This window comes from Parasteatoda tepidariorum, chromosome 4 (genome assembly GCF_043381705.1).
Source record: "Parasteatoda tepidariorum isolate YZ-2023 chromosome 4, CAS_Ptep_4.0, whole genome shotgun sequence".
NCBI lineage: Eukaryota > Metazoa > Arthropoda > Arachnida > Araneae > Theridiidae > Parasteatoda > Parasteatoda tepidariorum.
Window position 1 is genome coordinate 27,372,933 of NC_092207.1, and position 13,297 is coordinate 27,386,229.

General features: G+C 28.8%; 1 protein-coding gene across 5 annotated transcripts in view; it reads right to left on the reverse strand.

The window, feature by feature from the left end:
- Positions 1–3,972: 3,972 nt before the first annotated feature.
- LOC107446020 (salivary peroxidase/catechol oxidase-like) overlaps positions 3,973–13,297 on the reverse strand; it is an 87,083-nt gene continuing 77,758 nt past the window's right edge. For all 5 annotated transcript variants that reach the window (XM_071179574.1, XM_071179572.1, XM_071179569.1 and 2 more), the window contains 2 exons: positions 6,099–6,201; positions 3,973–4,125 (listed from right to left, as the gene is read on the reverse strand). In XM_071179574.1, the coding sequence (XP_071035675.1) occupies positions 4,044–4,125; positions 6,099–6,201 (185 nt within the window). In that variant the 3' untranslated portion in view covers positions 3,973–4,043. The remainder of the gene's footprint in view (positions 4,126–6,098; positions 6,202–13,297) is intronic.

Consider the following 13,297-nt stretch of genomic DNA (forward strand, 5'->3'; position numbering starts at 1 on the left):
ATATATATAAGTGTAAGTTATTTTAATGATATACAGATAAGATACACTGGCATTCTAAAAAATGTTATTATTTAGTGAAATCAGTGAAATTCGTTATAATAAGAAACGATGCAATGTTTTTCTACATATTCCTCTCCAAGTATAAGAGATTCTCTTTTAAAAAAAAATTTTATTACAAGTCTGTTCTTTGCATGATTAATAAATAATAATTAATTATATAATTTAAGCCTCATATAACTTAGGTACATAAATAACTTTCAATCAGTAGATTATTTAACAATAAATGGTGTAATTCTTGCAGATGCGGAGATGTTTCTCGTTTGACAAAAAATCTGGAGGAAAAATTGGCTCAAAACCCAGATTTTGCCGAGAAAAGAGAAATGGCCAGAAAGAAAGAGAAGAAAGGTTTCCGCTACATTCTGAGACGCCTATTTTCTGGGTGTTTCACACGGAAATAAACTGCGTGAACCCAAAGTTAAACATATCACGATTTAAGACGATATATCCCGACTGTGACATTTCCCAACTGTGACATCTCCCGACTCTGTGACTCAAAACCTCGATATTACCCGAATAAAGACTTACCTAAACTGGACAAAAGTTTCCAAATATGTGACTATGAGAGTATGAAGCAGCGACTGTAAAAGTACTGAATGTAGACTGCGTTGCTCAAATGTGATACTCTTAAAATGGACTATATTGCCCAATTGTGTGACTTTTAAAATAGACTATGCACAATTGTGTGATTTTTAAATGGACAATGCATAATTGGGTGATTTTTTTAAGAACACATTTTCTGATTTTGTGACTTTTTCTGACTGTGACATTTCCCGAATTAGACGACACGTCCTGAAAGTGAATGGAATAAGTAACTTTTCAAAGTTGCCATTTTCTGAACCTATGATTTCTAAATTAGGGAGTACAAAACTGTATGACTCCTAAAATATATGACATTACCAACTGTATGACTACCGAATTTTACCATCTTTGATTGCAAATTGTTCCTTTATTTATTAAAACTGAATGTATGCCTGTAAAATTAACGCAAAGTACAATAAATGGAACATGTTTAAAGTTTTTTTGTTTTTGTATTACTCTTATTATTAAGAATTATTAAAATTAATTTTTATTTAAAATGTATGTGAATACTCTGTGACTTTGTGACGAGGGAAGTTCTTTCCACAGACAAACTATACGCGTTTTTCACAAATACACTCGTATAAAATTCTATGAACAAACTTCTTTGAATAGAAGCAGAGAACTTTTAAATATTAACTTAGACTTGGGATTTCTGAAGTAGTCATAAACATTACTTAGTTGTAGTATTATGAAGAGACGCGATGGTTCAATATTTAAGGCACTAGTTTTGTCATTGCGAAGAGCTGCGGTTCGATCTCTAGTGGCTGCTGGAAATAAGCTTAGCTTGCTGTATCGTTAAAATTTGTCAATATATCCCCAAAATTAATTACCCAAATCAAACTTTTGATTACTCACCATTGGAACACTTTTACTTAAAGGAAATTTAATCGATAAATAACTTCTACTAATTTCATGGAAAAAAAACCTTTTCAACATTTTGTTTGAAAATTGCATAAAAGAAAAGTTTGAACTATAAAGGTTTGCCAGATATATATATTAAAAAATAAATGCATGATTAATTAAAAATTTAAAATTAAAACATTTTTTAAATAATTCAGAAAATATACTATAAATGAAAAATGATTTATCTATATTTTCACTTCAAGTCATTTAAGTTGAAAAAAATCTTTATCTAAACCTTTTGATACTAACCTTAACTACATTTATTGTTTACTGTTAAAGTTGAACGGCATTCAGGAGAAAAATACACTGTAAAAAATCCGAATCGAATTACGGTCACAATTACCGGCACGCAGAGTGCCGTTACCGTCCGCAAAAAAATATAAATAAACAAATATCACCCTGAATAACTTTCGTTCTAATGGTTGGATTTTCATGAACTGTGTGTCAATCTTAATGGTTCCTGGGGGTGACCTCAAATATGCTAATTAATATGTGCTAACTATTAATTAAATTACGAAATCATACTCAAAAACGTACTTTCTCTGAATAAACATATATTTTTTAACATATTTGGATTCTTAACCTTCGAAATATCGGGGGTAGCCGCAATATAGGAAATATGGTTCCCATAGTTTGATCAGGAGACCGATCCAAAGCTCGGACCCTTTAATGTTAAGTTAACTTTTTGCGCTTTTAGTCATATTTTTAAAACTAATTAAGTAAATCAAAGAAAATTGCTCTCACCTAAAATATCCTTTTACCCAAAGGTAATTTCATGCAAAAATAATTTTTAATAATTATTTTTTTTTTTTAATTTTATTGGGGATGAAAAAGTTTTGAATTATGAGGTAAAACATTATTTATACCGTATAAATCTACGTATTTTTTTACATCAAAATCTAAAGTTTCAACAATTTTTATTTGGTAGAAACCGAGAAAAATTCAAATTAATTATAACTTTTAAAAAAATAATTTTGCGACAATGAAGAAACATTTAAATGGGGCGATTAATCTTTAAATGTGGTTAGCTTACGAAGAACTTGATTTAAGCACGCGTAGAGCAAAATTTCATTCATATATTTTTCGCTAATAACCGTATGCTAATCCTTTATTTAAATTGTAAAATAAAATGTTTTTTTAACCTTCTAAAAATTTATTCTTAATTTAATAAAGAGACTTGAATAAAACTTTTCATTGAATAAAAACATTTTATTATTACAGCATGCTTCTGATAGAATGTAATTATATATCAGCTTTTTTATTTTAATTGTTAGTGTGTTCTTCTAATAATTGATACAATTTCAATAATATACCAATGTATGCATAGATTTGCAATAATATGTTTGTCAATTTTTTCAATATATATTTTACAATTATTAATATGAATGCGTAGTCAAGATCTTTAAGCATCTTGAAATTTCTCAACATCTTATATATCGTCTTAATCTTAAAATAAATGTGTTAATTACCTGTCTGCGCTTGTTTCGCAGAATTATTTTTCAACTTTTTAATTATATTTTAACATTTCTCAAAATCTTATTCTTTATGCTTTAAGTGTATTATTTTTACATTATTATATACTAATCAATTGCTTTAGTACTTTAATTTATGTTTTCCTTTAAAGCGAAATTCCTTTTTAAATTATTGTTAAGATTTTATTGAAAGAAAACTTAGAATTATTGCCAGCTAGCTGAAAATTTAATCTTGTTAAGAAATTAAAAATGTTCTACTGATCAAAATCATTCGTTGCAGAACAGTTGACTATTTACTAAACATACTATTATTTTCGAAAAATGAAGATAAATGATTAATTGTTTTTTTTATTGCATCTTATTTGTTTGAATAATGAAAATTAAATGCGTATGTGTGCACAGCGAAAAATTTCAACAATTTTTTTTGTTTTTTAAATGAACAAAAAACTATGGACACAAATTTATTTATTTTTTACGTTCAAAGTTATTCTTGCCCGCTAACTTTAAGAAAGTTACCCTTTTCTATCAAAAAGTTAAAAATATTTGCTTAACTCCTTGAATACTTAAGACTGCATCTTATTACCTGAGAAAACTGGTCATTAGATAAAAAGTTATTATAGTGGTCCGTTTTTCCATTTGTGAACTGTAGTATATCAAATTGCTTATGTAGTTATTATTTTCTTATAAGTTATCTGTGTATTTATTATTTTTATAACTTCCATTTCAATTTAAACTACTGTACACAATATATAATTCCCTAATTACTTTAGATAAGACATCAATTCTACAAGCATTAATTCAAGATAAAATGTACCCCATATTAGAGATTTCTAAATTGTTAAATTATACCTTGAAAGCATAAGCCAGCATCGAAGAAATGTAATGTATTCTTTAAATGGAACTTACATTAGACCTTAAGATTCAAAATAATTGGAAATAATGGATGAATGAGTAAATATTTCTTATAAATACTTAGTTTATTTATGTTACATACAGAAGTTTGAATAAAAATATATTTGAACAAAGTAATTACGTCCAAACCGGCTCATTTTTCCATGCACTTAGATTCATTTTTGGTAATTTTCCTTTTGAGCAATCTTCAAATGGATTCCTAGAAAATAAAACAGAATAACTATTATACAGAATTCGTAAAATATTGATATATAATATCTAGGAAGTGTAATAGTTGCAAACTGAAGAAAATGTATCGAAAACCACTCTAATTATAACTACTTTTCCTCAAACAAATATTTACCAAAAATAAATAAAGATTTTTTCATAGTAAAACTCCCCCCCCCCCGTCTTACCCCAGTTGTAAGACGGGGAACATGTTAACTCTAAGAGAAATTCAGAAATACTTGAAATTCAGAGAAAACAAATAACAGATGTTTCTGTTTTATATGAAAATTATGCATGAACTTACATGTGATGTAGTCAAGGCCGTACTCAAGGAGGAGGGAAAAACGGACAATTGTCTTAGGGTCCGAAACTCTTCAGAGCACGACCAAAATGCGTTACAAAAAATTTAATGTCCTTAATTAGTTTATTAAAATAAAATTGCATGGAATTTATGTATATCTACATAAAAACTACAATTTTACATAAAGTTTTTAAAAATTTTACAAAATATGAAAATATTGCTTTTTGTTCTCTGAGTATAATGTCTGCAATAAATTTTGTCCTGGGTCCCGTAAGACCTTTTTTCCCCCTTCGATGCAGTTATCTTCTTCCTCTGCTGAACTGCAGCTTTCGTGGGCCCAGCATGTACACACATTAAGGGGTACTTGGTCTTACCTCAAGAGTAGAGGTAATCGAAACGAAACAGAACAGTGCTACTATCGGGTTGAATCCTTATTGTTTGTTAGGGCATGAATCTTTAGTATACATATAATAAGCTGGACTAAACATAATCTTTATAACTCCATTGACCAATAAATAAAGGTAGCTTAAGATCAAGGGAACATTAGAAAGTTGGCATTGTAAAACAAACTAATCTATAGAGGCGTCATAAATTAATCAGCAACAGTACGCCAATAGGTACTTCTTGATTAGTAAAATTTAATTCAGAGTTTGTCCGCTAAAAAGTCTAGAAGTTCCCGATCTTACACCACGCTTATCTATGTATCTTTCATTTCAAAGGTATCAGGTTCAAATCTAGTGTTAGATAGGTTTTTTTTCTCTTTTTACGAATTATTTGATTTTAGGAACTGGAAGCATGCAATAAAATTTTCAAATTAAAGAGCCTTTTTAATTTGATTTTTCCAGCAAATAATTTAAAATTGCGATCATCTCATTCGGTTATTTATAAGGTTATTTATTATCTCATAAGGTTATTTATTTTGAAAATACCCACTTTATTGCGAACAATAGCACCTATACAATTTCACGTGTGCTCTCCATTATTTTTCAGTTGTAAACCAAGAAAAAGGTAAAAGCTACAGGTAAAGATTGGAACGTGATTGCGTTTACCATGCCGAGGGAAAAAGAAATCATGTTCCAATCAAAAAATTAACTCTTTCTTCAAAAAAAATCTGAGTTGAATAATTTTTTTTATATATATTTTTTTTCATTACCCAAATAATAGTTAGCTGTAGTTCTTTTAACGCAGTCTGACTTGATTTTTGCAAAGAAACTCCTATAAAACATTTTGAAAATATATGCTGAAGGCACTTGAAGTTTCTTAAACACTCAGTATTTTTAAGTATTATATACATAACTGTTAATTTATGAATAAGGAAGTTACAATGAAACCTAAAACATTAAAAATAAAATTACACTCACGGACTTTGAGAATCTGTTTCTGAAAGCTATTGTATTTATTACAAAAAAAAGCTTTATTTTTGACAGAGACAAATTCTTCTTAAACCATAGAACACAACACTGAAATGAGCTGAATACTGGAGTACAAAGTTTAGAAAGAATATTAGGTAATATTTTTTTTCTTATATTTGAGATAAAACTATGTTTTTAAGTATATATGTTAAGTATTAGAACTTTATAATCAATAAGGTTTTTAAAGTACTGGAGGCTTCTTTTTATAAGACAAAACTACCATCTTAAATCTGTTAGAACTGTTATACTAACCAATTAGCTGGCTTTACGAAGGATACGAGTTGAACTTCTTTGACATTGGTGTTATCACAGAATAACCGAGATAAAGTAACTTTACGTATCTCCTTCAGTTGTGCTACAATTAAGATAAATATTAATCAAATTTGATTTAACTACAACAAATATAATTAAATTAAAGACATATAGTACATTAATATAAAACAGATCATATTTATATTAAATCAAAGCAAAGACATACCTGCATGTATTTTCTCTTTCCTTATAATATTTGATTTTATTTATAATTGTGATGCATAATTTTAAGATTGCTATCAATAAATTTAAATAAGAGTATACATGAAAATTCATTTGCAATTGAGCAGAATTGTTAGTGACATTCTGATAGCAAACTCACGAAACTTTTCTTTCACAGCAGTTTTTATTTGAATTTTAATAGGTGTTGGCTCTTATAATTAGAACTGAAACATTTCTTTTCGGTAAAGTTTATTTTTGAAACGATAATATCATAAATATAAACGTAATTAATGTTGAACACAATGCAGAGAAACTTTGTTGACACAAATTCAACAGAAGTCTGTCAAGAATCAACAAAAGTTTGCAGTATCAAACAGATACGCGCTTTCAAAACTTTACAGCACTATAAGAGATACAGTAAATTCTGTTCTTCTTAAAAAATTTCTAAAAATGCATCTCATTTAAGAAGAAGGGCAACGATTCAAAAACGAAGCGGAACGGATTAATCATAAATGTGGTCCTCATAAACTGGGCTTTCTCTTTTTTAAATAATTATCTCATATTTTAATAATTACCTCATATTTTAAAGAATACATCTCTAAAAGAATGTTGATAATCTATAGAGTACTGAAAGATTGAAAATAGTTTTCAAAGAGCTGTGGTAGCTCAGAGGATAGAGCATTCGCCCTCCAATGAGGTGAACCGGATTCGAATCTCAGAGATGGTTGGTCGATACGAATTCCGCACCCGTCTCGCACCGACCACAGAGCTGATGTAAAATATCCTCTGTGGTAGACAGATCATGAGTCCGCTTGCCGTCAGGCTAACAGCGAGAGATCTTCGCGGTTTTCCTCTCCATGTAACGCAAATGCGAGTTAGTTCCATCAAAAAGCCCTCTACGAAGGCAAATGTTTATCAATACTTAATCCAGGAGTTCCCTTGTCTTCTGGATTGGGTTCGAAGTTGCAAGGCTACGGAGTTGAAAATTAGTATTCATAAACCCAAAATTAGGTCGACTGTTCTTCGACTATCATAAAATAAAATACTTCTGAAATCTACGTAGGACTTTTTGAGCTGCGTGATGAGATTGAATTAATCATTAAAGAATCACTTAAATACTTTAAAAGAAATTAGAAATGGTATAAATTCACTCTACTGTGTTAAGGGAAATATTTTGTCAAAGAATCAAGCTCAATGTAGAGAAATCCCCACCGAAGCTAGAAAGTTTCATAAAATTCTCTGATTTTCCCCATCGATACGGATTATGGATCTTTATGATTGCAGAGTAACAGACATGGTGAAAGAAGAAAAATATTTCTAACCCAGAAAATTTCCCTAAATCCTCAACATTTTTCCTAAATCTTTTTCAGACCGAAGTAAAACCGAAGTAATCTGCAGAACTATGTAACAGTTGCGAGTATAGTTACTAACTTCAACCATTGGCCAGAATGTACCATTTATCCATTTGCCATATCTACCATTTATCTGAAATTTCAAAAATCACAAAAATAAATTTAAGTAATTAACTTCTACTTCAATTTAAATAGCTATTTATCTTTCTCATCATTACTATTAGTTCCCTATTAAATCATGATGGGAGACCAAAANATATCCTATGGCATTTTTTATGGCAAACCTATGGCAAATTTTTATGGTAAAAATTTTCCTAAGGGCATAAACCCAAAATTGGGTTGGTTGTTCAACGACAGTCATAAAATAAAATACTTCTGAAACCTACGTAGGGCTTTTTGAACTGCGTTTAGTGACTGAATTAGTCATTTAAGAACCACTTAAATACTTTAAGAGAAATTAGAAATGGTGTAAATTCACTGTACGGTGTTAAGGGAAATATTTTGTCAAAGAATCAAGCTCAAGGTAAAGAAATCCACGCCGAAGCTAGAGAGTTTCATAAAATTCTCTGATTTTCCCCATCCATACGGATTATGGCTCTTTATGAGTGCAGAGTAACAGGCATGGTGAAAGAAAAAAATATTTCTAATCCAGAAAATTTCCCTAAATCCTCAACATTTTTTCCTAAATCTTTGTCAGAGAATTTAGGTATCCGACTGCTTTCGACAACCTTTTTTTAAATATTAATATAAAATTTTAAAAAAACTGTCTTATAGGTCTTATTATGTGTATAAACTTATAAAACTAGCAAAAAAAATTATTATTAATTTATTCTTTTTTAATAGCCATTTTTAGGTAAAAATACGGCATTTTTTGATAAAAATAAGGCCTTATTTAATAAGGTAAAAATAAGGCGTCTAAACACTGTAAAAAAATTTAATTATCCAAACCAAAAAAGATCCTTTGAGGATTTTATTTAGAAGAATGTCAACTATGTTTTGAACTGTTACGTTAGAGGCAAGTTACTAAGTTAGGGAAAAAAGGAAAATCTAGTTTTTTCTCTTATTCTGTAAGTTCAAACCATATGTGCTGTAACCATAAACACTCATGAAAAGTTATAGACAACTATTTTAAAAACAACCTGTGATATCATGTTTAATGTGGTAAAATGTGAAAAAAACTGATTTTGAGATAAATGCATTTGAAGACTTAAAATCACTAGTCTATCCAACGTTATCACCTTGCACAAAAACTTCGTAAATAATTAGAGTACAAACAAAAGTGAAGTATTTTTAGAAAGTTAACAGTTCAGGAATTCAAAATTTATTATAAACTCTATTTTGAAAATTTAATTCAAAATCATGTTTTTGCACTTCGCATATTTTAAAGCCGAATGCAACAGTAAAGTTTTCATCAACAAATAAATTTGAAAGGCTTAGAAACTGGCTACTGAAAGCAACTGTTTTAAATATTTCATGTCTGTTAATTTTTCATATCTGAACATTCTTTAGATACCTTGTGCACCCAGTACTTCTGCAATTTTTTTAGTTTATTTGCGATATAAGTTTTATAATGCTCAATTCATATACCATTAGTCAAAATTTTTAAAAATCCCAATTATGAATATAAGGAATTAACTTTTATTTCAATTTAAATAGTTAATAATCTTTCTCATCAAGACTAAGAGTTTTCCTGAATTTTCCGACACAGCAGTAAAAGAATACAGCAATAGAAAAATAGTCAAAAGAATTACGAAAAATGATGTACCATTTATCATGAGCTTAAAAAATCACAAATATAAAAATGAAGAATTAACTTTCATTTCGATATAAGTAGTGTGTCTGATTTCGTACCTTAAAATATCGTGTGCACTAATTAATTAGCATATTTGTAGCCATTATCTCAAACCTTTAAGAATGAGTCCAAGAACGTGAAAATACTACAATTAGATCAAACGTTTTTCAGGGTAATCCGTTTTCTATTTTACGCACTGTACATCAAAATTAGTATATTTGCGTTCAAACTGTGAAAAAATTCCTTAATTAAGGAAAAATCACTTGAAAGTTTCCCATAGAATAAACTGATACTGTTATAAAATTGTAGAGAAATAAAGATTTAAAAATATTAAAACAAAAGATTTTAATAAAGGATACAAAGTGTAACTGTAACATATATTTTTATAGATTTTTGTTAATCGAATTTTAAACAAAGTTAACCTGTATATAAATAGACAAAAAAACATAGAGAGATAAGGAGAAAAAAATTATCACTAATTTCAAAAAATACACACCACTCTGAACAAATTCTGGATTCGTATTACTTTCAGCCTTGATGAAATAAGGAAACACATCTTTCCAAACCCAACCATCTGCTCCGTGATCAGACCAATGATCGTAGTCTCTTTTATTACCTCTGGTGTAAAACATGAAATTAATAATTCTTGAACCTGCAAGTCCCTTCCCTCTTGGAACATCGAGTTGCTAAAGATAAGAACAAATATTATTCATAAATATTTTGAATAATTATTATTCATTAGAGTGAACACTGTTCATAGACGCTTAGGATAAATATTATTCATTGATGCTTGAAATAACTATTATTTAAAGACGTTAAGGATAATTATTTTTTTATTAACAATTTGGGTAAATATTTTTCATAATTTTATTCCATGATGCATAGAATAAATATCATTCATAGACAATTAAGATAAGCATTTTATCATTAATGATTAAGATAAATAATATTCAAAGATGAATCTTGATCATAGATTGATGTTTAAGAGGCCTTCTTTTTCTTTTGAGACATTTCAACTGTTAAATATTGTTATTTTCGCTTATGACATGATACTCGCCTTTCACAAATACACATGTATTAAAATATATTAATTAACTTTATCTTCTCGAATAGATAGGTAGTTACTTTATTTACGTCACACTAGAGCTGCACAATGAACTATTGTCGACGTTCTGGGAAATATCCCTGAGGATGATCTGAAGACAGCCCATCGCAATTTTAATCCTCTGCAGAAGGGATGGGTCCCCTGCTTTGGTAACCCGACTACATGCGCGTGAAGTCGAGTACTTTACGGTGGGACAGTTTGTCGAGAACCGATACCACGCACCCTCGATCACTACGCAGCCTGATCAAAGTGGTCACCCACCCGCTTTCTGACAGCAACCAGTGATGCTTGACTTCAGTGTTCTACTGGCAACCGTGTCTTTATGATCAGTCCCTTTTCGAATAGAAACAGAGGTCTATAAAAGATTAACTTAGACTCAGGATTTTTAAAGCGGCCATGAACATCACTTAGTAACATAATAAGGAATCACGATGGATAAGTGGTTAAGGCACTCAACTGCTGTTGTGCAGAGCCTGAGTTCGATCTCTAGTGGGTGCTTGAAATTAGCTTAGCTTGCTTTATCGTAAGAGTTTGTCAGTATGTCTCCAAAATTAATTACCCAAATCAAAAGAGTTGAGTACCCACCATTTAAACTCTTATACTTAAAGGAACTTTAATCAAAGTATAATTTCTAATAATTACAAAAAAAATTTCATTATTTGATTTAGAAATGGTACAAAAAGGGTTTGAAGTTTGGCGAAATCTATATTTTTCAGAAACAATGCATTAGTTACTTGAAAAATGTAAATTTTAAACATCGGTTGAGTAATTCAGGAAAAATATAAAAAAATGAAAAATGATTGATATAAATTTTCATATCCGAAATTGTCATATCAGTTAAAAAAAAAGTTACCTCGACATTTTAATACTAACCTTGTCTGCATTTATTGTAAAAAAATGCAATTGTAGAGAATATTTCATGGAGAAAAAAAAGTCATATATACCGTAATTCTATAGTAAAAATTACCTTTTTTTCAATGAATTATATCAATTAAATAAATATTACTGTAAAAATTACTGTATAATATTTTATGGTAAAAATAAGTTTTAAGGTAAAATGGATTTTTCGAATTATACACCCAAAGTGCCGATACTTTATTCCGTAATTTGATACGGAATTTTTTATAATGTGGGAATGTGCAGAGTTTATTCAGCGAAAAATTCATGATAATTTTTTTGCAGTGCAAAAGTTTTTAATAATATCTTTTAGAAATTTTTTAATGCAGATGTGTTTCAAACACTTCACTTTTCAGTAAGCAGATTTATATAAACAAGTTTTTTACATATTTTTTCTCAGTGTTAAAAAAATATCCTCATGTGAGACCCAAGTAATCCAGATTAGCTTAATACTAAACATTTTAGCTTAATGTCAATACGTTTTATCTAAAATTTCGTAAAAATCAGTTGATTCATTGTCATTTTTCATAAAAATATAATTTCCTAAACTTCTATTGTTACTGCCCTCTGAGTTTTAAATTTTTTTTTTATTATTGTTAAGTTTTCTTTCCTTTTAATTACTTTCTAACAACAATACTTCAGAGAATTTAGCAAAACTTTTAATTTTAGTACATTGTTAGAATGATTCTTAAAACATTGTTGCTAAAAATATACCTTTGTTATTTACACCAACAATATAACAGAAAATATTAATTCGTCATTCTTATTTGAGCTTTTATAAGTGAATAACGTCTTTTTGACAAGTGACTTATAATTTGTGAAAATGAGTGAATTATTTCGTTTTGCTGTGCTTAATCACTGGCAAAAAGAGTTGAAAAGGAATCCAAGGCCTTATCGTAAATATAAAAACAATTTATTTTATAGTTTTTTTAAGTTAAAGATAAATTCAAAGCCTGACCAAATCTCAACTAGAATCAATCTAAGAATGTTTGGAGAAAAACAGGATTTGGTGATATGTAATATTAGATGTCTATATTGTTTTGTGTGCGAAAACCACTAATTTCTGTAATTAAGAAATTTATTTATTAATTATTTTTTTATTAATCAAGAAAATTAATCAAGTCATTAATACATCAATCAAACGCAAGGTAAATTGAAATTTACTTTATAATCTATTTTTAGCTCCTGGATTCTTTGCTGAGGACAGCAGTAGTAGTTCATCTGAAACAGATGGGTAAGTACATGATTTAGAATGTAAAATAATGTGATTGCTTTTTTGAAAAATGGCATATTTTGAAAGTACCCAAAATATAAATGGAAAGTAAAAAAAACCTTTTCAAAAGAAACAGATTCACGGTCAAATTATTTGAAATCCGAAATATTTGCATAAATTAAATTATCCAATGCCAACATAAACAAATGTTAACTTAAAACAATCTGTTAGATCGATGCATAGTTTTGTGGGTTTTTTCAATTTCATAATCCATTTAATAAATGGTGTCTTAATAATTTGCATCAATTTTATGCTTGGATTATACAGGATAACTTAGACCGGTAAATAAAAACTTCCATTAATTTTAATTTTCAACACTTAGAGAGACCGAATTTAAAACTGGTATAACTCAATTCAATACTATTCGTATTTAGTATTCTGAATCGTTATGTAACCACTGATTGAAGGTCAAAATTCTATCTTATACTTACAGAGATGTTATTTTCCTATATTTATTGTCTTAAACTTAAGACTTTAGACTACCTAGGTTAACCTACCTACTTAAGTTAGTTAGCTGTCATTTCTTACCTAGATTTTTTTACTCATTAATATATATGT